At 41.1% G+C, this 25,496-nt stretch overlaps 1 protein-coding gene across 3 annotated transcripts in view; it reads left to right on the top strand.

Moving 5' to 3' along the window:
• Positions 1 to 25,496, top strand: part of PPM1B (protein phosphatase, Mg2+/Mn2+ dependent 1B) — a 119,402-nt gene that overhangs the window by 73,766 nt on the left and 20,140 nt on the right. For all 3 annotated transcript variants that reach the window (XM_054021616.1, XM_054021615.1, XM_054021614.1), the window contains 2 exons: positions 17,801 to 18,664; positions 20,410 to 20,527. In XM_054021616.1, coding sequence (XP_053877591.1) covers positions 17,819 to 18,664; positions 20,410 to 20,527 — 964 coding nt within the window. In that variant the 5' untranslated portion in view covers positions 17,801 to 17,818. The remainder of the gene's footprint in view (positions 1 to 17,800; positions 18,665 to 20,409; positions 20,528 to 25,496) is intronic.

Genomic DNA, 25,496 nt, shown 5'->3' with positions numbered 1-25,496 from the left:
AGTGTTGCAGCATATGTGTGGGGCCCACCTCTTGTCCTGATCTCCAATTTTGCAGCCAAAATAAAGGTGATAGGCTTTCTTAACCATAGTGGTTATACTGCACTTTTGTGATGCAAAAGTCACTTCACCACAAACATAGCAGAAGTTATCTGCACTGTTCACACAAGTACGAGGCATCTCTGCTCACTTTGGCTAAACAGAATTGTGTCCCTTTGCAAAATCAAACACTGACAAATAAGAGAGCATGACACTGTATGATTTCTAGAGCTGATATAGGGCAATTTGTTCAGCAGAGTGATGTAAGCTTCGTTATGATTGCATCATCCATGACTTCTAGGAATAACATGATGCAATTCATATCCTGTATGACGCAATACCAGCTTCAGATTGCATCATTCATTGTTTTGCCTAAAAAGCAAGTACCCAGTCATAGATTTATTCATAGATCCAGTCAAAGATGTATTTTAGTCATTTCTGGTTTAAATTGAGATCCCTTCCCTTTATAACTCACTTATCCTCCGCCATTCCCAAGTCAAGGGTTGTATATACTGACCCAATAGCATATCTTGAAAACTAGAGCCAGTCAACAATTTTAAGCATCATTTTCGTTCTCAGTGACCCAGAATTAGTAAAGTTTGACTACATTTATTACAGAAGCATTTTGGCAGTGTTATACAAAAATGAGAAAGCTAGTTAAATAGAAATTAAAAGGAACACTCACAAGAATGAAGTGCCTGCAAGCTGCATGGAAACTTTTTTAAAACACTGTAATAGAGACTCAAACTAAATGTATACCCCAAATTAATTAAAACGGTAAGATGACCAAAAAATGCCACCATGGCTAAACAGAGTAAAAGAGGTGGTTAGAAGCCAAAGGGCATCCTTTAAAAATTGGAAGTCAAATGCTACTGAGGAAAATAGAAAGGAGCATATACTGAAGCAAGTCAAGTGGATTCTTTGCTTCAGTCTTCACGGCTGAGGATGTTAGGGAGATTCTCAAATCTGAGCTGGCTTTTGTAGGTGACAAATCTGAGGAACTGTCACGGATTGAAGTGTCACGAGAGGAGGCTTTGGAATTAATTGATAAACTTAACATTAACAAGTCACCGGGACCAGATGGCATTCACCCAAGAGTTCTGAAAGAACTCAAATGTGAAGTTGCAGAACTGTTAACTAAGGTTTGTAACCTGTCCTTTAAATCAGCCTGTATACCCAATGACTGGAAGTTAGCTAATGTAACGCCAATATTTAAAAAGGGCTCTAGAGGTGATCCCGGCAATTACAGACCGGTAAGTCTAACGTCTGTACCGGGCAAATTAGTCGAAACAATAGTTAAGAATAAAATTGTCCGACACATAGAAAAACATAAACTGTTGAGCAATAGTCAACGTGGTTTCTGTAAAGGGAAATCGTGTCTTACTAATCTATTAGAATTCTTTGAAGGGGTGAACAAACATGCGGACAAGGGGGATCCAGTGGACATAGTGTACTTAGATTTCCAGAAAGCCTTTGACAAGGTCCTTCACCAAAGGCTCTTATGTAAATTAAGCTGCCATGAGATAAAAGGGAAGGTCCTTTCATGGATTGAGAACTGGTTAAAAGACAGGGAACAAAGGGTAGGAATTAATGGTAAATTCTCAGAATGGAGAGGGGTAACTAGTGGTGTTCCCCAAGGGTCAGTCCTCGGACCGATCCTATTCAACTTATTTATAAATGATCTGGGGAAAGGGGTAAACAGTGAGGTGGCAAAGTTTGCAGATGATACTAAACTGCTAAAGATAGTTAAGTCCAAAGCAGACTGTGATGAACTTCAAAAAGATCTCACAAAACTAAGTGATTGGGCAACAAAATGGCAAATGAAATTTAATGTGGATAAATGTAAAGTAATGCACATTGGAAAAAATAACCCCAACTATACATACAATATGATGGGGGCTAATTTAGCTACAACAAGTCAGGAAAAAGATCTTGGAGTCATCGTGGATAGTTCTCTGAAAATGTCCATGCCGTGTGCAGAGGCGGTCAAAAAAGCAAACAGGATGTTAGGAATCATTAAAAAGGGGATAGAGAATAAGACTGAGAATATATTATTGCCCTTATATAAATCGATGGTACGCCCTCATCTCGAATACTGCGTACCGATGTGGTCTCCTCATCTCAAAAAAGATATACTGGCACTAGAAAAGGTTCAGAAAAGGGTAACTAAAATGATTAAGGGTTTGGAACGGGTCCCATATGAGGAGAGATTAAAGAGGCTAGGACTCTTCAGCTTGAAAAAGAGGAGACTAAGGGGGGATATGATAGAGGTACATAAAATCATGAGTGATGTGGAGACAGTGGATAAGGAAAAGTTATTTACTTATTCCCATAATACAAGGACTAGGGGTCATCAAATGAAATTAATAGGCAGCAGGTTTAAAACAAATAAAAGGAAGTTCTTCACGCAGCGCACAGTCAACTTGTGGAACTCCTTACCTGCGGAGGTTGTGAAGGCTAGGACTACAACAGAGTTTAAAAGAGAACTGGATAAATTCATGGTGGTTAAGTCCATTAATGGCTATTCGCCAGGACGGGTAAGGAATGGTGTCCCTAGTCTCTGTCTGTCAGACGGTGGAGATGGATGGCAGGAGAGAGATCACTTGATCATTGCCTGTTAGGTTCATTTCCTCTGGGTCACCTGGCATTGGCCACTGTCGGTAGACAGGATACTGGGCTAGATGGACCTTTGGTCTGACCTGTTACGGCCTTTCTTATGTTCTTAAGTGTAAAACTATAATTAGGCAGCCAAAAAAACTTGACGAACAGCTAGCAAAAGACATGAAAACAAACACAAAAAATGTGTTTAAGTATGTCAGATGCAGGCATCCTGCCAAACAGTTGAGACTGGATGACTGGATGGATCACTTGATAATTGCTCTGTTCTGTTCATTCCCTCTGAAGCATCTGGCACCAACCACTTGATAAGAAAACCCATTTCCGCAGGTCTTGGGAAATTTGGTTGGTTAGTTTCTTTTTATTATGGAGTCTAATTTAAAGATTCAAAACAAAAACATCTCAGTGGGGAAAATAAAAAAATTAAGACTATCTCGATCAGACAGCTTCCTGAGATGTCAGTTCTTTGGCTCAGTTGGATGAGTTGCTCTGTGTGTTTTTACAGTATTGAGCAGCAGTGTTATAACTGAAAATCAGACACTATTTCAGATAAGAATAGAAACATGATGATGTAGACAGGCTGAGCAAAACACTTCACTGATATGTCACATTAATTTGCAAGTTACAAGTAATATGAGGCTTACAATCTCAATATCTGTGTATCCAATTTCCTTGTTTATGATATGCTAGTTAATAGCTTTTATATATGAGGGCCATTGTATTATGTCTACAAAGAGTAACAGTAAATATGACATGCTGATCCCTGTATCACTTGTTTTTATGTAAAGCTGAATTGCATGCTGTTGCTCTGCTTTATGCCAAAGACTTTTGAATTGACAGTGCATACCTGCATTTTAGAAGCTGGCGGTACTCTTGAGACTTCGAGCACGTGAGGAATTACTGGAGGCTGTTTGGAAATATGGAAAATGTATTAGCTGCCTGTTTCTGCTCAAATAACCTGTGGTGAAATAATTAAGTGTTTGGCATTTTAAATTGTCAACTTCATTTAACATCCCATTAGAATGAATGGGGCAGTTTCATAGCTGTTGTTCTTTGAATGCTTGCTCATGTCCATTCTAATGTAGGTGTGTGCTCACCTGGAGCACCGCTGCCAGAAAGTTTTTCCTTCAGTGGTATCTGTTGGGTTGACTCTGGTGCCCCCTGGAATTGCACTCTCAAAGCGCAGGTATAAAGAGCCCTGCCAACCCACCGTCCCCTCAGTTCCTTCTTACCCCTTGTCCTGTGATGGTCACTGGAACTACAACTCATTCTTGCTTCTGCAAGTACTCCTCAGTGGACTTTTCTCTGTCTTATTGTATATAGTTGATTTTAGGAATTAAGTTTTCAGTTATTAGTATATAGTTAGGAGTTAGTGACCCCCACTAGGCAGGGTTAACTCTGCCCAGCACCGGGGCATGGCTCGGTCTCTAAGATTTAAGCCTTGTGAGTCCTGTCACAAGCTTATGCCTGTGAGTGACCCCCATTCAAGCTGCGTCAAGTGTCTGGAGGAAGCTCACATGCAGGAGCGGTGCAAGATCTGTAGGGACTTCAAGCCCCTCACCAAAAAGGTTAGAGATGCTAGGCTCCAATCTATCCTCATGCAAGAAGCACTCCAATCTCCCTTGGAGCCAGGTCACTCAGAGTCGGCACCAAGTACTTCAGCCTCAGTAAGGAGCACCCCAGGTACACTTTGGGATATCCGATCTCGTTCAGCATCTCCAGCACTGAGGCAAGACACACCGACTGCGTCTAAGGAACCTCAGCACCATCAAACATCCTCATTGTCTAAGAAAGATGTGCTGATGAGAGATCCTAGTCACCATTCACCATAGGAAGACCGACCGAGGCTGATCTCCAATACTGAGGTTGGCAGGGCAGAGGGATACTGCTAGGGTGTGACCTACTTTGGGCCACCCTGTGGCACCAACAACCTGCGCCACGCCATTGATTCGGGTCCTCTAATGGGAGCCATTGAGTTTAGTGCTGATAGACTGGCCACCAGGAGAGAGCACTGGAGTCCCACTGATCTACTGGTACTGTCAATGCCAGAGCCATTTGCGGCAGTGAGGGACTTACTCATTCTACTGGTACTGCTGTCCCTGTTCTTACAGGAGCTCTCAGTGGCGGCACTGACAGGAAAGATTTCTGGGGGCTGGAGGCCTCAGATAGTTTCAAAGGGGAAACCAGCTGTGATAGTACAGCCCCTGGTCCCTCCTTCCTGGCACCAGTCGGCACGGCTCTACCCTGGTCTCGGGAGGGATCCTTGGAGGCGGAGTCTTATGTCTCATGGAGGAGCTGGCATCACCATTCCAGCCGGCGCTATCCCACTATGAACTCAAGCCAGGAGATCCAACCTGCAGCGTGGCCACCGGGGCAGTGGCAGTTCCTCGTACTTTCTGGAACTGGAGTGCTTCAGAGCCCAGATTGCTTCCCCCACCAGAACACTGATATCTTGGCAGCAACGGGCTCTGTAAGAGTGGCGTTGCCCCTGAGTGATGCCATCAGGGATCCCATAAGAGTGTTGTGGCAGACCCCAGCATCCTTCAGCCGACAGCTAAGAAAACGGAAAGAAAATACTTTGTTCTGGCTAAGGGGTTAGCGTTCCTATACACTCACGCACCACTGGGCTCTGGTGGTGGTGATGGCAAACGGGAGGGAAAGGAAGGGCCAGCAGGGACCGACATCTAAGGCCAAGGATGCTAAAAAGTGAAACCTTTTTGGGAGGAAGTGCTATTCGAAAGGAGGTCTCCAGCTCAGGATCGCCAATCAGCAGGCACTCCTGAGCAGGTGCCATTTCAAATCCTGGAACTCTATGCTGAAATTTAAGGAGTTGCTTCCTCAGGAGTCCAGACAAGAATTTGTGGTTCTCATTGAAGAATGATGACTGCTACGCATGATAGCGCTGGGATACACCCTTCAGTTTTGTTGTTCCCCTCCTTTCCACTCCCCCTCCCTCTTCAAGAACCCTTCTCACAAGCAACTTCTAGCCCAAGAGGTGCAGTCGCTCCTAAGGGTGGATGCAGTGGAGGAGGTTCCACCGGAGCTAAGGGGCGGGGTGATCTCCTGCTATTTCTTAATCCCAAAAGCCAGTGATGGTCTCAGACCGAATCTGCACCTGTGAAACCTCAACAAATTAATGAAGAAGCTGAAGTTCCACATGGTCTCTTCGGCCTCCATCATTCCTTCCTTGGATCCAGGGGACTGGTATGCCGCCCTTGACTTGAAGGACACTTATTTCCAGATTGCAATCTTTCAGGGACACAGAAGGGTCCTCAGATTAGTCGTGAACCATGTGCACTATCAATTTACGGTGCTCCCATTCAGTCTGTCGGCAGCCCCTCGGGTGTTCACAAAGTGCATGGCGGTCATCGCAGCCTTCCTGAGGAAACAAGGGGTTCAGGTTTAGCCGTACCTCGACGACCGCCTAGTCAGAAGGAAGTCCAGACTTCAGGTAGCGAAAGTTGTGACATTAATACAGTTGACCTTCCAGGTCTTCTCATAAATGCACAGAAGTCCACTTTCTCCCTGGTCCAGAGGTTAGAATTAATTGGGGCCATTCTGGACTCATTACAGGCCAGAGCTTCTGTCCAGAAGCATGCTTCCAAGCAGTAAAGAGGCTTATAGAAAGTATCAAGAATCACCCTATCGCCACTTCGAGAAATTGCTCACAGCTCCTGGGACACATGGCATCATATACTATGTGGTTCAGTATGCGAGACTTTGTTTTGGACCTCTCCAGGCGTGGCTGGCATTGGTATACTCGCCACGCCGACACCTTCTAGACTTGGTCATTACAGTTCCCCCATCTGTGATTACTTCCCTCAAATTACTTCCCAGCTAGTGGCAGCTCACTTGGGGTTCCTAAAAACTCAGGGCCTCTGATCCCTGGAAGAGCTCTTGTTACACATCAACATCACAGAGCTCAGGCCTGCCAGGAGTTCCAAACCCATGTAGCGGGCAGGTGCATGTCAGTCCTTACAGACAACAGCCATTTCCTAGATCAACAGGCAGGGCGAAGCATGCTCTTCTCACCTGTGCCAGGAGGCACTTCGCTTATGGGAATTTTGCATGGTCCACTTTATTCACCTCAAGGCCTCCAACTCATGGCCTGGAAGCTCCATGGCTGAACCCCTTGGAGCTAGCATGCTCTGAACCAGTTCAAGAAGTTTTTTTTTAGGAAGCAGAAAGCCGTCCACTAGAGCTACGTATGAGGCAAAGTGGAAAAGGTCCTTGATCTGGTCGGTGCAGAAAGGTGTCTTACCCATGGGTCATCAGTGCCATTCTGGACTACTTGCTACACCTGAAGCAGCAATGGCTATCGGTGTAGTCGATTGGAGTCCACCTGGCTGCAGTTTCGGCGTTTCACCCATGGGTAAACGGCCTGTCTGTCTTTACAAACTCTATCTGTAGTTGTTGTCTCAAGGGGTTTGACAGACTGTATCCCCAGGTACAACAAGCAATCCCACCCTGGGATCTCAACCTGGTATTGTTATGGCTCCTGGGTCCCCCATTTGAGCCATTGGCAGCGTGTTCTCCGCTGTACTTGTCCTGGAAGGTGGCCTTCTTTGTGGCTATTATGTCAGCCAGAAGGGTCTCGGAGATTAAGACCCTTATTTCAGAGCCTCCATATACAGTATTCTTCAAGGACAAGGCCCAGCTGCGCCCTCACCCAGCCTTCCTCCCAAAGGTGGTTTCACAATTCCATAGTAACCAGGTCTCGGACCTCTCCAGTCTTCTATCTGAAACCACATGCCAGAAACTGGAGCAGCGACTTCATTCCCTGGATGTCAGACATGCTCTTGCCTTCTACGTAGAAAGGACTAAATCATTTTGGAGAACTTCTTAATTCTTTGTGGCAGTTGCAGACAGGATGAAGGGTCTCATAACCTCAGCCCAGAGAATTTCATCGTGGATCATTTCATGCACCCGATGAAGGTCCCCGCTCCTGCCTGAGGGTGCATTCTACAAAGGCCTAAGCATCTTCACGTGCATTCATGGCACAGGTTCCTATCCAGGACATCTGTAGAGCAGCAACGTGGTCTTCAGTCCACACTTTTTTGTCTCACTATGCCGTCAGTCAGCAGGCTGGAGATGATGCTGGGTTTGGCAGAGTGGTGCTATAGTCTGCTTGTCAATGAACTCCAAACCCTCCCCCACAACTGATTGGGAGTCACCTACATTGGAATGGACATTAGCAACACACCTCGAAGAACAACAGTTACAGAAGGTTAGTAACCATTTTTTCATACTGTCTTCATATTCAGGAAGACGACATTGTGTTGATTACATGTTTGTAGTTATTTTCACAGCCATAGTAGAAACATTCATTTTTAAAAGTGAAAGCTTAGATTCTGGAGCACATATTTTGTGACAAGGGATTGATTTCTCTTCAAATTGCACAGCTGAGGAGTACACAGCCTTGTGTATACAATAGTAGAACACATGCCTGCTTAAATAAAACAATGTTTTTCCTCCTTGTTCATATCAAACCATTCCCTTTCACTTTTTAATAGCCACTCAAAGTAAAGGAATTTACTATGTATAAAGTTTAGACTACCTCATCAATCATTGCTCTACATCAAAGAGGATTAATCTGTGAGAGGATTTGCTGAGAATTTCTACATTGTATAACAAAACCCGATAATTAACTTTTCATAAAACACAAATTTTGCCAGTCTGATGATAGTAGAAGGTTGAAAATTGTGTTAGTGTCTTGAAGTCAAGTTGGAAAAAGAGCATTACTATTAATATTACATGCGGAAAACTGTTAAGAGACCATTAATGTTGCAAAGTCAAGCACTCAAAAATTAGGAAACTCAGAATTAATTAATTCTGCCTTGTTATACATATATTGCTTAGCACCACAAAAAAGTCTGACTCAGCCTGGGATATAATCCCTCCTCTCCTAAATCCAAGTCTAGCACTTAGTTGTAAGAGAACATTTTCTCAGCTTGCAAATGTCTCATTCATCATTCATTCTGTGCACTGAATAATGGGGTTCTGCAGAGCAAATTATATGTGGTAATTACAGACTGTATCATAATGCATATGCCAAAATGGAGATATTTTAGTTACACAAGGAACTGTAATGGAGTTAGAACCATATAGATCCCACCGCATGTGTCATTAGCAGTGTTAGTACCCAGGACCTTTAAGTTCCTGGCACAAATTCTTAGAACTTGAGCTAAAATAGTAATTGGAAGCAGCAATAAGCAGTTGTCTTCTATGTGGGAGGGCCTACCATTGGAAGGGAATGCAAAACCCACTTTAATGGCTTACACAACTATTTGCTAGACAGTGGAACAGTGTTGGCAATCAGAATTCTATTTCAGGCTCCGGGGGACAATGGACTAGAGGATAGAGCAGTGGTTATAGACAGAACATCTGAATCCACAGGTTTGGCATGTTCATTCTGAAACACAGTTTGGTTAAATGGGCCTTTCATATTAGAGCTCTAGGTTTTTATCCAGTTGTGCCAGTACTCGTTTTGTGCAATCTGTTATCCCATCTGTAAAATGGGGGTGAATGATGATTGTTTGTGTCTTGAGAGGACTATGAATGAGGCCTTGTTCAATAATAAGACATGTGAAGAGCACAATTAGTTCTTGTTAGTGGAAGAGTTGAAACTGAACTTCATGGTTGCCTCCTAGATTCTAATGCAGTGCTTTTCAGCCAAAGGTTATTTTTCAGCTACTGCTTTGCCTCTCTACAATACCGGGTCATATAAGGAACTCCATGAGGATAGAAAACCTGCTCAATGTTCAGAGAGTTCCAAGGGAGTCAGAAGTTCAAAGATTTTAGCAGCCAACCTCGAACCAGCTTTATTAAGCATGTAACAAATGGAAAATTTTCAGGGTTTTAATTGGCCAAATCCGGATAAAATTTTATGGGGCCATCTCTTTAGCCCCAAGACTTTCCCTGTGCCAAATTGCAGGCTTTTGCTCCTAAGTATGGCATTTCTAGATCTCTTCAGAATGCCTGGAAATAAATTAATGTTGGAAACACTGCCTATTTCCCCCTAAATTTATAGTTGAAAACGATTGCACATTGATGGCAAAAACAAACATAGCATGGGGTATGGGTCACTTGCTGCAGGATTCTCTGCACCTTGAAATCTTTAAACCACAAGTTGAGGACTTCAGTAGCTCAGACATAGGTCAGGGGTTTGTTACAGGAGTGGGTGGTTGAGATTCTGTGGCCTGGGTTGTGCAGGAGGTCAGACTAGAAGATCATAATGGTCCCTTCTGACCTTAAAGTCTATGAGTCATAGAAACTTTCAGCCTGAAATGTTAGTTTTACAAAGTTGTAAGCAATTGAAAACAAGGAATTTTACTGGAAAATGTTAGGAAGGCACAACTATATTATATAACTATAACTATTGCTACCTGCAGGATCAAACTAGATGGATCTTCTATGGTTTTGTCTTTACAATTAATACACACAAAACTTAGTTGTGAACCAGTTACATACACCACATACCTGACAAACCCTCAAATGAGAAGAAATTAAAAGTTAAGTCATGTGAATAATTCATATCCTCTACTTCTCTACCGACAAGTGCATAGCTTATTGTTACCACAACTACCATGCACGGGAACTTTAACTCTGTCTCCTGTTTGTCTTTCTGCACACACCCATCTACCAGATTTTCCTTCCCAATACTAGTGTAATAGTGGCTTTTGTTGGTGTCAGTGGTTGTGTTATGAAAAGGCAGTTGAGTGAATTACGGAAAGGCAATTAAAGAGATTGATGGAAGACTGGTTTTGCTGGAGGAGCAGACCAGGGTTGTGGCTATGTGATCTATAAGTGGGGAGATAGGAAAGTGCACATGTTGCTGGATGAAAGAGTGAAGAGTGTGTAGTGTAATATGGCTTAACTTTTAATTTCCATAATTTCATCAATTTGTGTCAGGTATGTTTAGGGGAAGCAACACTACTTGCTTCCAAACAAAGGGTTTTGAGAGTGTTATTTTTTTTTTAATTGTGCACAACTGCAGGTGGGGACGGGGGTATAGGAGTGCAGCTGTTGATAGAATATTTTATCCATTAGCAGCCGACCATAAATCCCTCTGTTTGTAGCATAACATCTGACAGAAAAGTGACATTCCTAATGAAGAAGGTCTTGTGTATGCCTAATCCATTTATCAATTGGATTTGGGTTTGCCCTCCCAAAATCCAGCAGGCTTATATGTGCATATAATTTTTCAGTAATTCTATGAATTACAGCTACAAATTATGTTAAATCCCATATTAACAAAAAAAAATCCTGCCTGTTGGACCAGATGTGCTCAGTATCCACCTTTATCAAGTTTTGTGTAGCTAGACAAAGTTGTTTTGTTCCTCCACCCCCAAGCTACTGATCAACAGTGAAAAGTAGGACTCCAAGAAAAAAAATTCAATCAGAATCCAAATACAAAGACTTCTTATTAAAAAAAAAATGTGAAGAGAAACCAAATAAAATCTACATAGAAAATTCAAAGGGCATAGAAACTAAAGCATAACCTAAACTATGCAGTTGCAACCAGTTGCAGTCATCATATCAAGTGTTGTCTGTAAGCAAGGACTGGCCTGCCTCCCAAGGTCTCTGAGAGTGAAGGATCATTTTCCAGGATAGGTTGTAGATCGTGGATAATGCGCTGGAGAGGTTTTAGCTGGGGGCTGTATGTGATGGCCAGTGGTGTTCTGTTATTGTCCTGTTGTTGTCCTTGTTGGGCCTGTCCTGTAGTAGGTGATTTCTGGGTACCCGTCTTGAGTGCTTCAAAGTGAAGTGAGGTTTTTACCCGCAAAAGCTTATGCCCAAATAAATCTGTTTGTCTTTAAGGTGCCTCCAGACTCCTTGTTGTTTTTGTAGACACAGACTAACACGGCTACCCCCTGATACTTGACACCATGCAAGGCACTAAATTTAGCCGTATGGAGTGGAAATCCATCAACCGCAACAAAAAACAGATACAGACATCATCTTCCTCTCCAAATGCAAACAGGTGGACATCATACCAAATGGGCTGAAGGTAAAAAATCCATTGCAATCAACATACTACACTGACTATGGTGAGAGACTGTGCCACACACTCTCAAAGAAACTGAGGAACCACCTGATCAGCATCCTGTACAGCAGACAGGAGAAGATCAAGAATGAGCTCTCAGAATTGGAGACTCTCATACAATACCAACCTTCCACACTAACTTCCACGTGGCTGGACTTTACAAAAATGAGATAAGCCATTTACAATGCACACTTCACTTCTCTACAGAGGAAAAAGGACAGTAAGCTATCTAAACTCCTACCTGCCACAGAGGGCTACAACAGTGGTACCCTCAACTCATCTAACAACATTGTCTATCTTTCCAACCACACACTTAGCCCAGCAGAAGAGTCTTTCCTATCTCGGTGACTCTCTTTCTGTCCCACCGTCCCCACGAACACGATACAGTTCTGCGGTGATCTGGAAGCCTACTTTTGTCATCTCTGACTCAAGGAATATTTTCAACGCACCACTGAATAGTGCACTGACCCACAGGAACCCTCCTACCAACACTACAAGAAGAAGAACTCTGCGTGGACTCCTCCTGACGGTCGAAATGACAGACTGGACCTCTACATAGAGTGCTTCCGCAGACGTGCACAGGCTGAAATTGTGTACAAACAACATCACTTGTCCCATAACCTCAGCCGTACAGAACGCAATGCCATCCACAACCTCAGAAACAACTCTGACATTATCATCAAAGGGGCTGACAAAGGAGGTGCTGTAGTCATAATGAACAGGTCGGATTATGAACAGGAGGCTGCCAGGCAACTCTCCAAGACCACATTCTACAGGCCACTATCCTCTGATCCTACTGAGGAATACCAAAAGAAACTACACCATCTGCTCAAGAAATTTCCAGCTACAGTACGGGAACAAATCTACATGGACACACCCCCAGAACCCCGACCAGGGGTATTCTATCTGCTACCAAAGATCCATAAACCCAGAAACCCTGGACGCCCCATCATCTCAGGCACTGGCACTCTTACAGCAGGATTATCTGGCTATTTGGACTCTCTCCTCAGACCCTAAGCTACCAGCACTCCCAGCTATCTTCGAGACACCACCGACTTTCTGAGGAAACTACAATGCATTGGTGTTCTTCCTGAAAACATCATCCTGGCCACCATGGATGTAGAAGCACTTTACACCAATATTCCACATGAGGATGGACTACAAGCTGTCAGGAACAATATCCCTGATGAGGCCACAGCACGCCTGGTGGCTGAGCTTTGTGACTTTGTCCTCACCCACAACCACTTCAGATTTGGGGACAACTTATACCTTCAAGTCACTGCTTTGGGTACCCGCATGGCCCCACAGTATGCCAACATTTTTATGGCTGACTTAGAACAATGCTTCCTCAGCTTTCGTCCCCTAGTGCTCCTCCTCTACTTGCGCTACATTGATGACATCTTCATCATATGGACCCACAGAAAGGAGGCCCTTGAAGAATTCCACCTGGACTTCAACAATTTCCACCCCACCATCAAACTCAGCCTGGACCAGTCCACACAAGAGATCCACTTCCTGGACACCACAGTGCAAATAAGTGATGATCACATAAACACCACCCTATACCGGAAATCTACTGACCACTATACTTACCTACATGCCTCCAGCTTCCATCCAAGACACATCACACGATCCATTGTCTACAGCCAAGCCCTAAGATACAACCGAATTTGCTCCGACCCCTCAGACAGAGACAAACACCTACAAGATCTTTATCAAGCATTCGTAAAACTACAATACCCACCTGGGGAAGTGAGGAAACAGATTGACAGAGCAAGACGGGTACCCAGAAATCACCTACTACAGGACAGGCCCAACAAGGACAATAACAGAACACCACTGGCCATCACATACAGCCCCCAGCTAAAACCTCTCCAGCGCATTATCCATGATCTACAACCTATCCTGGAAAATGATCCTTCACTCTCACAGACCTTAGGAGGCAGGCCAGTCCTTGCTTACAGACAACCCCCCAACCTGAAGCAAATACTCACCAGCAACTACACACCACACCACCGAAACACCAACCCAGGAACCAATCCCTGTAGCAAACCTTGTTGCCTACTCTGTCCCCATATCTACTCTGGCGACACCATCAGAGGACCAACCACATCCGCCACACCATCAAGGGCTCATTTACCTGCACATCCACTAATGTTATATATGCCATCATGTGCCAGCAATGCCCCTCTGCCATGCACATTGGCCAAACCGGACAGTCCCTCCGCAAAAGAATAAATGGACACAAATCGGACATCAGGAATGGTAACATACATAAGCCAGCAAGTGAACACTTCAATCTCCCTGGTCATTCTATTACAGATTTAAAAGTCACTATCATTGAACAAAAAAACTTCAGAAACAGACTTCAAAGAGAAACAGCAGAACTAAAATTCATTTGCAAATTTAACACCATTAATCTGGGTTTGAATAGGGACTGGGAGTGGCTGGCTCATTACAGAAGCAGCTTTTCCTCTCCTGGAATTGACACCTCCTCGTCTATTATTGGGAGTGGACTACATCCACCCTGATTGAATTGGCCCTGTCAACACTGGTTCTGCACTTGCGAAGTAACTCCCTGCTCTCTCCACGTGTCAGTATATAATGCCTGCATCTGTAACTTTCACTCTATGCATCCGAAGAAGTGAGGTTTTTACCCACGAAAGCTTATGCCCAAATAAATCTGTTAGTCTTTAAGGTGCCACCAGACTCCTTGTTGTTTTTGTAGATACAGACTAACACGGCTACCCCCTGATATCTGACATTTTAGGCAGTTCAGTAGCTCACAGGGCCTCACTTCTTTGTTACAACTGGAGTGGTTAGAATACATAAGGTATTTATTACATAAAATTAAGATAGTATCTGAGGGGGAGGGTTCTTTTTAAATTACCAGGCATGTCTTTTATAATATGGAGGACAGAACACAGAAATTAATCACTTAAAATGTCTAGTCTGAAATTGTCACAATACTACTGAATGTCATACTTACTTTTTTAATATCAGTAGCTTCCAGTACCCTGCTTAATGAAAAAAAATTAGCTGAGAAGTTTTTGATATGCAATATATATGAGGATTATGTAATTAAAAGGAGAGGCCTAGGTGTATCTTAAAGGTTTAATAATATAATACTGGCAGGGTCATGTTCCTGCCTTGCACCACAGGATAATCTAGTCCTAGAATGAGAGAGGAGAACATGAATGACAAAAAAACAAACCAACAACAAAAAAAAGGTGTGCATGGCACTTTTAACCTTTGAATTAGAGCTTGAACATGGATATTGCTTATTGTAAATTTCCCCTCCGTTCACATTCCTTTCTACAGTAGATATTCTGCCATTGTGCACCTGGGCCCTCAGGGGTGATTACAGAAAACTCTGCTTTGATCTGTCTGTTTTTCAAATCTGACGGTATCTGCCTCAGGACTGTATAGACTATTTAAGAAAAGGGTGGAGCTGAATTATGTCATTTAGTCATACCAGTTTCTATCAACTCTGGCTTGACCCTTAGTTGAACTTGAAACTTTTATGCTAAAGGGAATGGTAATACAAAAGAGAACTGAAATGACTTGGAAAAGAAACATATAAACCAAGATAATACAGCATAAAACTAGAACAATAACACTGGTGTACAATTTTTGAGAAGTCGTCTGCTTCAGAGATAAAATGTGCTATTTATTAGGTATTTTGATGTGCTGAATTCAAAAATGACAGTTAAAACAACTGATTGGCTACTGTTTCTAAGATATTTAAGTTTTTACATTTTATGTCTATGTATATTGTGTAGATAGTAGAGTTTTAATCATAAATTGTAAACCATGTGTTTATGGTTGCTTTACATGATAATATTTCACCTGTCCTGTTTATGTAACACTTTAAAAATCAGCAAAAGGGTTATATAAATAAAATTTATTATGAAACAAAAGGCGTTTCTCCATTGTTGCAATGTCCTGGTGAAATCGCTCACCGTGCTCGTCGCTCACTGCTCCGCAGTTCGGTGGAAAAAAATCTAGATGAGAGTGCAAAAAATGTATCTTTAGTGACATGTTGCAACCAAGACTTTTGTATGCCTTTAGGAGGTTTTCCACCAACAACCTGTAGTTGTCTGCCTTGTTGTTTCCGAAAAAATTTATTGCCACTAACTGGAAGGCTTTCCATGCCGTCTTTTCCTTGCCAGTCCACTTTTTCTTCTTTGACACACCTTTCGCAACTGGAGGCACCATGCAGAAGTAACAATTGCTGGTATGATCTGTTGGGTCTCTCTAAATCATTGGCACTGCAAAAGGCATAGATTTCCTTTTCCTTTCAACCACTGACGAAGATTGGTTGCACAAGTGTTGCAGCATATGTGTGGGGCCCACCTCTTGTCCTGATCTCCAATTTTGCAGCCAAAATAAAGGTGATAGGCTTTCTTAACCATAGTGGTTATACTGCACTTTTGTGATGCAAAAGTCACTTCACCACAAACATAGCAGAAGTTATCTGCACTGTTTACACAAGTACGAGGCATCTCTGCTCACTTTGGCTAAACAGAAATGTGTCCCTTTGCAAAATCAGACACTGACAAATAAGAGAGCACGACACTGTATGATTTCTAGAGCTGATATAGGGCAATTTGTTCAGCAGAGTGATGTAAGCTTCGTTATGATTGCATCATCCATGACTTCTAGGAATAACATGATGCAATTCATATCATGTATGATGCAATACCAGCTTCAGATTGCATCATTCATTGTTTTGCCCAAAAAAGCAAGTGCTGTCCAAACCCAGTCATAGATTTATTCATAGATCCAGTCAAAGATGTATTTTAGTCATTTCTGGTTTAAATTGAGATCCCTTCCCTTTATAACTGACTTATCCTCCACCATTCCCAAGTCAAGGGTCATATATACTGACCCAATAGCATATCTTGAAAACTAGAGCCAATCAACAATTTTAAGCATCATTTTCGTTCTCAGTGACCCAGAATTAGTAAAGTTTGACTACATTTATTTCAGAAGCATTTTGGCTGTAGAGCAGTGTAATTAATGTTGTTTCTCAGTACAGCATTAAAAATCATTGTGATAATCAGAAAGATACGACTTCTATCTAAAATAAGACCAGTAAAGGATATTGTTTAAAATGAATGTGTGTGAACTGCAAGTTCATTATTTGGAGTAAATTATCTGTCATGATCTTAAAAGGTTGCTGTCCTTATATCCATTTAGTTATTTTATTTTAAATAGGTCTTTAATTGGAACGGAAGAACTGTATTTGTTTGGTAGTTCTTGATTTTTCCTAGAACTGTGAATGGTGTGATTTATTTGCAGTATGATAATTTTAATTTAGGCAAATATATATTTTTGAATTTTAAATTGCATCCAAAATTAGTTTAAGAAATGTGTTTTGGAAAAGTTAAAAATTGGAACTGCTTACACAAACAGGAGGCCAGATTGTTCCCAGACTTTTGTTTAAGAGGGGCTTTTCTGAAGATTCTCTTCTGGAAATTACCCCCATCATCTTGCTGGTGGGTGAGGGAGAAGGATTTGTCCTCAAACTCCTCTTGGAAAAGTTGCCCCCAAACTCAGTGTTCCAGTAGCAGGCCGGCCTCTCCCTACCAATGTTACTTCACTTCCTCAGCGCTATCCAGGACTCCCCTACACTGGACAGCTTCTGGGAAACTATGGAGAAAAATTAGTGAGAGGCTGTACTATTTTTTCCTGGTAACTTTTATGGAATTGGAGGGACATGGACTGGGGAGAAAGGTACTACAGAGGCAGCAAAACTGCTCCTTCCATGTGAAGGACACCTTCATTTATAAATGTAAGTGAGCATGAAATGTTCCTAAGACAAAAATAAGCCCTCTTCCCCCCTTGAGGGCAGTGGCGGGTAAGCTACCAAAAATGTCTAATTCGGCAGGATCACATTTAAAAAAAATTGATACTGATCTTATTTTCCCCCCATAGCTAACCTGAATAAAAATGCATACTTTGTTGTACACACTTCGTTATACAGTAATTCACTGACTGTACTGTAAGAAAATTGTATATGAATTGTTTGACAAATTGCTGTACAAGATTTTTGTGGGATAATAGATTTATAAATAAGATTTTTCTTTTGTTTTCCAGATTCAATATTAAGTAAACATGGGTGCATTCTTGGATAAACCAAAAACTGATAAACATAATGCTCATGGTACAGGGAACGGCTTGCGTTATGGCCTCAGCAGTATGCAGGGATGGAGAGTGGAAATGGAAGATGCTCACACAGCTGTTGTAGGTATTCCCCATGGCCTAGAGGACTGGTCCTTTTTTGCTGTCTATGATGGTCATGCAGGATCTCGTGTGGCAAATTACTGTTCAACACATTTATTAGAACACATCACCAACAATGATGATTTTAGGGCGTCAGAAAAACCAGGATCAGCTCTTGAGCCTTCAGTGGAAAATGTCAAGAGTGGAATCAGAACTGGCTTTTTGAAAATTGATGAATATATGCGTAATTTTTCTGACCTCAGAAATGGAATGGACAGGAGTGGCTCAACAGCAGTGGGAGTTATGATTTCACGTGAGCATATATACTTTATCAACTGTGGTGATTCGCGTGCTGTTCTCTATAGAAATGGACAAGTGTGTTTTTCAACACAGGATCACAAACCTTGCAACCCAAGGGAGAAGGAGCGAATCCAGAATGCAGGAGGTAGTGTAATGATTCAGCGTGTTAATGGTTCATTGGCAGTTTCTCGAGCTCTGGGCGACTATGACTACAAATGTGTTGATGGCAAAGGCCCTACAGAACAGCTTGTTTCTCCAGAGCCTGAGGTTTATGAAATTTTAAGAGCAGAAGAGGATGAATTTATCATCTTAGCTTGTGATGGAATCTGGGATGTTATGAGCAATGAAGAGCTCTGTGAATTTGTTAAGTCTAGGCTTGAAGTATCAGATGACCTGGAAAAAGTGTGCAATTGGGTGGTCGATACTTGTTTACATAAGGTATGTAACTATTTTTCCTACAAGTTGTTATACAATTGTTGATCTTTGTTTAGATGAATACAATACCAGTTACAAAGAAGAATTTCACTTCTCTCTGGTTGTAATTCAGGTAATGCAAATAGCTTGCACTTCCTTCTTGTTGCCCAGAGAATTCTTCATGGTTGCATTGTAGCCTGCAGCACACACTGTAAGCTTCGCTTGAATGTGCTGCTGTTTTTCCAACCAACAACATCTGCAAGTCTTGTGCATGTGGCAGGACTTCTATAATATACTTAATGCTTAATTGAGCCCTGATCTTGCACTGAGCTCCATATAGGCAGATTCAATATAGGGCACTGATGTCCAAATTCCATGTGAACAAGTTCATACCACTTGCAAGATTGGAGTTGAATTTGAAGTTTTAGCCTCAATGTTCCGCAACTCTGGAAGAGGAGGGAATTTTTTGAGTCCCAACGACTATCTTTTATTGACTGCGAAAGGTGAGAATCCTTTTAGGCCTGGTGCAGAAGGAAACTTTAAAAACAAAGCCCTTTCTACTATGGTATTCTCCCTACTCCAGAGTCCTATTGTGCTCCTGCAGGAGAGTGGGTGTGATGATGGGTGCTAGGAACTGCACCCGGTGTAGGTCTGAACAAAAAAGGCTACATAAGGACCAGTAACCCTGGGTTTACCATATTCGTTTGGTTATTGGTGGTTGTCACAATATTCTCTCCAGATTTGCAGTGCAAGAATGAATAATTTCTTAAAACCCTCTTTCAAATCCTTATGCTATATAGAAGCAGCTAGGATACCTATTCTTCTTCCAGTCCTTACTAAACTCCGTTACAAGCTCCTCAGACTACAGCATCAAGAGTTTCAATTAAGCTTATACAAACATGGCAGGCCGAGGGAGGAAAGACCAAACTTTTGATTAATCAGGGAATTAGTATACACTCTGGGAATGGGTGTACAGTAGTAAATTAAATTAGGGCTAGGGTTATAGTTTTGCAAATTACTACTGAGCAAAAAGTGAGGTACAAGAGAGAGATTCTGACAGAAAGTAGTATTGATGTGTTCGCACAGTATGTGTTGAACTGTAATATCAGCTGGAAATATGTAAAAATTTCCAAGTGGGAGATTAAATTGATATTAAAAATTTGTAGTTTTGCATAATTTGCAAGAAAATTATGTGTTCCAGATTAACTATATATTAGTGGCTGACCTGGGGAGGTGGATAGAGAAACATAACGTTATGTTGGTTCTTGGCCATATAAGTGATCTTATTCATTTCTGGAACTTCATAGCATCAAAGTGAAATGCAATTTAGGCAGTGACACAAATAGAATTCAGATGAATGAATATATTTGGAATGAGCTGTAATGTCTCACCTGAGTATTTTCATAGAATAAAATATTAGCTTTTTTAATTTGTTATTCGTTTGGGTAACAGTTAAACAATTTCTTCATTTTAACTGGTGATCTTTTTGTTGTTATCTTTTAAACAAGTGAAGAAATGCTTAATTATATATTTATTATTAATTGTAAGATAATCTATAACATTTCAAGACTATAAAATAATCTTTTTCTACATGAAATATATTGCAGCTAATTAACATGTTACAAATGTGCAATAAAGTAATTGTGTTAACAATGGTTCATTATAATATCTATCTTAGAACAAGCTAGAGTGATTAATAGCAAGGAAGGCAAGAGCTTTAAAACTAAGGATCCGTCTCATGTACTTGTTTTTTTCTCTCCACTATATAGGGAAGTCGTGATAACATGAGTATTGTGCTAGTTTGTTTTTCAAATGCCCCCAAGGTCTCAGATGAGGCAATGAAAAAGGATGCTGAGCTGGATAAGCACCTGGAATCACGGGTCGAAGGTAGGAAAACCACTTTGTGTATTAAAAATGCTGCTGTCTTCATAAGCTTAAAAACCTAATGGTTCTCAAGTTTTAAATGATGCTGTGCCAAATTCAGACCTGATGTAAGTAGATAAAACTCTATGGATTTCCAAAATTAGAAAAAGGGTTAAAAGTTATTTGGGGTTAGCTAACCCTGACATACCCAATATCTCTTCCTTAATCTATACGTGAGTTCCCCCGGAGCGCTGCTTTACCGCGTTATATCCAAATTCGTGTTATATCGGGTCGCATTATATCGGGGTATATTGTAATATCATGCTAACAACTTATTCTGTATTTAGGGTTGCGATGGCACTTTTGATTTACTCTTTTAGACTCTATTTCTAATGTTTCATTTCAACCCATAGGTGTTTTTGGTTTTTTTTTGTTTTTGCTCCCCCTCCCCCCAAGGTTTGAAGGAAAGCTGTTGTTTTTTAGTTATTGTGAAATAAGCTTTTCGTGTACTAAAAATTGTTCAGGCCCTTTTAATGTTTAAATAATTCAACCAATTTTTTTATTTTAAAACTTTGAAGTTAGCATATAAATAGTCCTCGGTGAAAAATGCATGCTTTGCTAAGACTTTAATTTAAAAAAAGGGAAGAAAAAGAGGATTTATGACTGAACGACTGAAAACAACTGTATGCACGAGTGCATAATATTTTCCTGAAGGGTTTAAGTGTGCGCCAAGTGCAAATACTCTGTTATATGTGTATGTATAAGCATGTGAGTGTATGGATATCTGCATGCAGAACCCTATCAATCAGTGTCTTTGTTAATTTCTACCAATCTAGAGACTTCAGTAAAGTTCCTCTCTCTCTGTAGATGCAGATTTCTGAAGGTGACACTGCATATGTAAAAGTGGCTTGCTGGCTCAGTTTTTTTTTCTTATCCTTCACAGTGCTCTTAATTCCAGAAGTCCATTGCTTGATGCTATCTTACCAACTATTGCTTCTTTACTGAATCTTGTATTTTTGGTTAAGATTATGTAAAAAGGCTGTGGTAAGACAACTCTCACAGTATCTAGTGGCCTCTCATCTCTTTGACCCTTGTCTGTCTTGTTGCTGAGCTAAGTATGGCACAGACACTCCTGTTGGTGATAGATGAAGATCAGATGTTCATGATGATATTATCAAATATGTCATCTGCCTTGGATACTGTTTACTACAAGTTGGCATTGACTCATTTGCAAAACCACCACAGGAATGAATTGGGGCTGCTTTTGGATGGTTTCAGTCTGACTTTGGTGAGTGCTCTGCAGGTGGTGGTATGCAATTGCTGTTCACTGAGGGCACTTTCATTTGGGTTTCTGACAGTTTCCCTCATCACCCCTCTTGCTTAATATTTGCATGACTGTTGGAAGGATTAGTGAGTAGCAAGAGTTGAGTGTCTTCAGTACGTTGACGATGGAGCTTTATAGCTCCATCTTCGCTGACTTGGCTAAAGCTGTCAGTTGCATTACTCAGAGTTTTGGGGGACAGTGTAGGTAGAAATCAGGGCTACCTGTCTGAGGTCCAATCCAGATAAGACTGAGATGAGATCGGTTGGTTGGGGAAAGCAACTGGGAGAGATGGTGGTGGGTTATGTTGGTCTTTCTGTAATTATGTGCCTTCTTTTTGTTGACCAGTTTCACAATCTGTGGTCTGATTAGAGTTGTGTCTGCTACTGGCTGATCAGGTAGCAGCCACATCAAGTCAGACTTTGGATAGTTGGGAGGCCTGTTCCAGTTTCTTTTAGATGCAGACTTTGCAACTCTCAGCCAGCCTTTGGATTAGACTGTGAGACTGCTTCTTAGATCTATTTGGAAACTGCAGCTAGTGCAGAATTCAGTAGCCTGCTTGTTAAGTAGTGTTTCCTGCCACAAGCTTATCAGTGCTGTGCTCTACAATCTGCACTGACTGCCTGTTAGTTTCAGGATTGATTTTAAGATGTTGGTTCTGACCTGTAAAACCTAAATGGCCTGGGACCTACCTGCTTAAGAGTTCACCTCTGTCAGCCCATTGTATATTGCTATAGTTCAGGTTACTGGAGATGCCTGAACTGAAGCCCTTTCTGTATGAGAGAAGGCATGATTGGCAAGATGTTCGCCACTAGAGCCCTGGACTTGTGAAACTTGTGTCCTTTCCAGACCCATGAGAACCCAAGTAATGTTAGCTTTCAGGGTGTGCTTTTCTGTTTGGAGATGGGTGTTGGATAAAGATGGGTAATGGTGATGTAGGAGTCTGGTGGATGTTGCTTTAGTTCTTGTTTTTATTATTCTATTGCTGCATTATTTAGCTTGATCTGGGGAAACTGATGGTGGGTCTATTCAATGTATTTTAAAAATACTGTCAAGGGTGCTAGGATCATTGGATGGACATGCTTTTTATTGTATGTAGAATAGTAAAAATCCAAATAAAAATAATAAATAGGGCTAGAGATAACTGTCGTGATTTTTTTATTTTAGCTATTAAGGAGAGTGATTCTTCTCAGACTCCTGAAAATATCTAAAAGAAAAGCATACTACTAACTGTTCACAATTTATTGTATACCTACTACAGTACTGTACAGGACACAGCATTTTCTAGTGGTTAGACCATATGCCTGGCCTTACCACTGTTACCTTGTGCAAATCACCTAACTTCTTCATCCTTAAGTTTCCTTATCTGTAATGCAGAGGTACTATTACTTTTTAGGAATGTTTTGAGATTTGTTTTAAAATGCATTGAGATCCTTGAATGAAACTTGCTGTAGAAGTGCACAATAAACATTATTATTAAGCATTCACTTGCTTAGAATTTTGCAAAGTTAGTTAAACCTTATTTGTGAAAATATCATTCTTTCTAAGAAAATTACTTCACTTAGTATTCTTGTTGCCCACAGTTATATACAGAATTATATAGTAAAATATAGAAGTGGGTCTAAACTAAACTTTTCTTATGTGCATTAGTGTCTTAATATTTAATAATACGTTCATGGTGGAATAGCTGATGATCCAAGACCCTGATATTTTTAAAAATTATTTTTGGTGCCTTGAGGCCCTGAGTCAGGAAGGCACTTAAGCATGTGGTTTAGTAGTCCCATAGACTTCAGTGAGGCTACTCGTGTACTTAGGGTTGAGTTCAGGCTTTATGTTCTTTGCTAACTTGGGTATCTTAATAGGTATCTTAATAGGTGGTCTGATTTTTTTTTTCAGGGGTAGTGAGTATTTGCAGCTCCCGCTGAGTTTAATGGTAGATAATGGTGACTTCTGAAATGCTAACTTTCGGCATATTTCCTTGAAAATGTTTGGCGTAAATTCTTTGGCTTTCTAGATGATCTATTTTAAGATAAAATACATTTCATTAAGTGTGTGTCTGTTGAATAAGTGAACATACAAACTGTTAACAGACTCTGAGAAAGCCACCCACACCCATCATTGTCACAAATTTTCTCATGCTACTTTGCTTTTCCCAGTTTCTTTGGTGTCTGTTTCTGATTATGCTGAGGCCTGGTCTACACTGTGGGGTGGTGTCGATCTAAGTTACGCAACTTCAGCTACGTGAATAATGTAGCTGAAGTTGATGCACTTAGATCTATTTACTGCGGTGTCTTCACTACGGTGAGTTGACTGCTGCTGCTCCCCCGTCGACTCTGCCTACGCCTCTTGCCGAGCTGGAGTACAGGAGTCGATGGAAGAGCGCTCGGGGATCTAGACTAGACGCAATAAATGGATTCCCGCTGGATTGATCGCTGCCTGCCAAATCCGGCTGGTAATGAAGACATACCCAAAGTAGCTATGAAATACATAGTACAGTAAAAACAGGGCAGCTTTTGTAAATGCAGATTACTGAAAAGTTTAATGGGTGGCCTATCAGATAAGTTCTAGTTAGTTTGAGGGGGTTGATTTTTGAAATGATCTGGGAAATCTACTACTATTATAAGCTACTGCTTTTTGTTTATAATAGTCCACCAAATCTAATTTTGGACAGAAATCTATATAATTCAGATTTTGACCTTTATTTTATATATAGGGGTCAAATATAGGGGAATATTCCTTTTGATCTAATACTATTTTGAAATAACTCAAAATGTAAATGACTGGTAAGCCAGAGTATTCAACAGAAATAAGTTACCCAGACATTTGTTAGTCATATTATTTCAGTTGTTTTTGGTTTTCCCACAGGAGTTCCCCCTGCCATTCAATGTTCTGTACGTTGGATAAAGTATAAGACCTTTAAATGACATACATTTGACAAGGAATGAGAGTTAGTAGTCAAGAAATTTATATCAAGAATAGAAGCAAGTAAAGAAAACAGAAGACAAAGCAGAAGAACTCACAATATTTCCCCTCCCTATTTTTCTCCCAGCATATTTCATCTGTCCTCAATAAATTCATTATCTCTCTAGCCTTTTGACATATGTCTGTTGTTTCCTTAATAAAGTGGCTGAATTCTGGTTTAAGAGATTGGCAGCCTATAATTTTACTATTAAATTTTTTCATCAAATATTTATAGGACAGAAGTAGACATTTTGTGGGTGCTTGAAGTGGACACTTTAGATGGTTTGTTTGCTATCTGAGTGTGGGAAAACTGTTTCTGTTGAAAAAATTGTTTGACTCCATTGCATCTGTTGTGTCCAGATAACTTATATAATTGTCTTTAACATTTACGTCGTGACATGTTTTACTCTTCAACGAGGAATATGTTTGGTGTCAAGTTTGGAAAAATTGGTTGAATATTTAAAAAAAAAAGTAGCAGCTTTGTAAATGAGAAGGAGCCTCTTTTTAAGAAAACATCAGAAGAGGGCTAATTGCTCTCAACAGTTTTGCATGCATTTTTGGATAGAATGCACTTTGGAGAATAGAGTGCAAGAATTGGTAATTTGTGAAGTCATTTAGTTGATTTTGCAATCTAATACACTTTATAGTCCCAGCCTGTTAAATGGAAGAGTTGTGTTGCTGGTGGGACAGTGCCAGGCGACCCACTCTTTT

Source organism: Malaclemys terrapin, chromosome 3, assembly GCF_027887155.1.
Source record: "Malaclemys terrapin pileata isolate rMalTer1 chromosome 3, rMalTer1.hap1, whole genome shotgun sequence".
Taxonomy (NCBI): Eukaryota; Metazoa; Chordata; order Testudines; family Emydidae; genus Malaclemys; species Malaclemys terrapin.
Note: the sequence above shows the minus strand (reverse complement) of the source record. Positions and strands in the feature narration are given on the sequence as shown.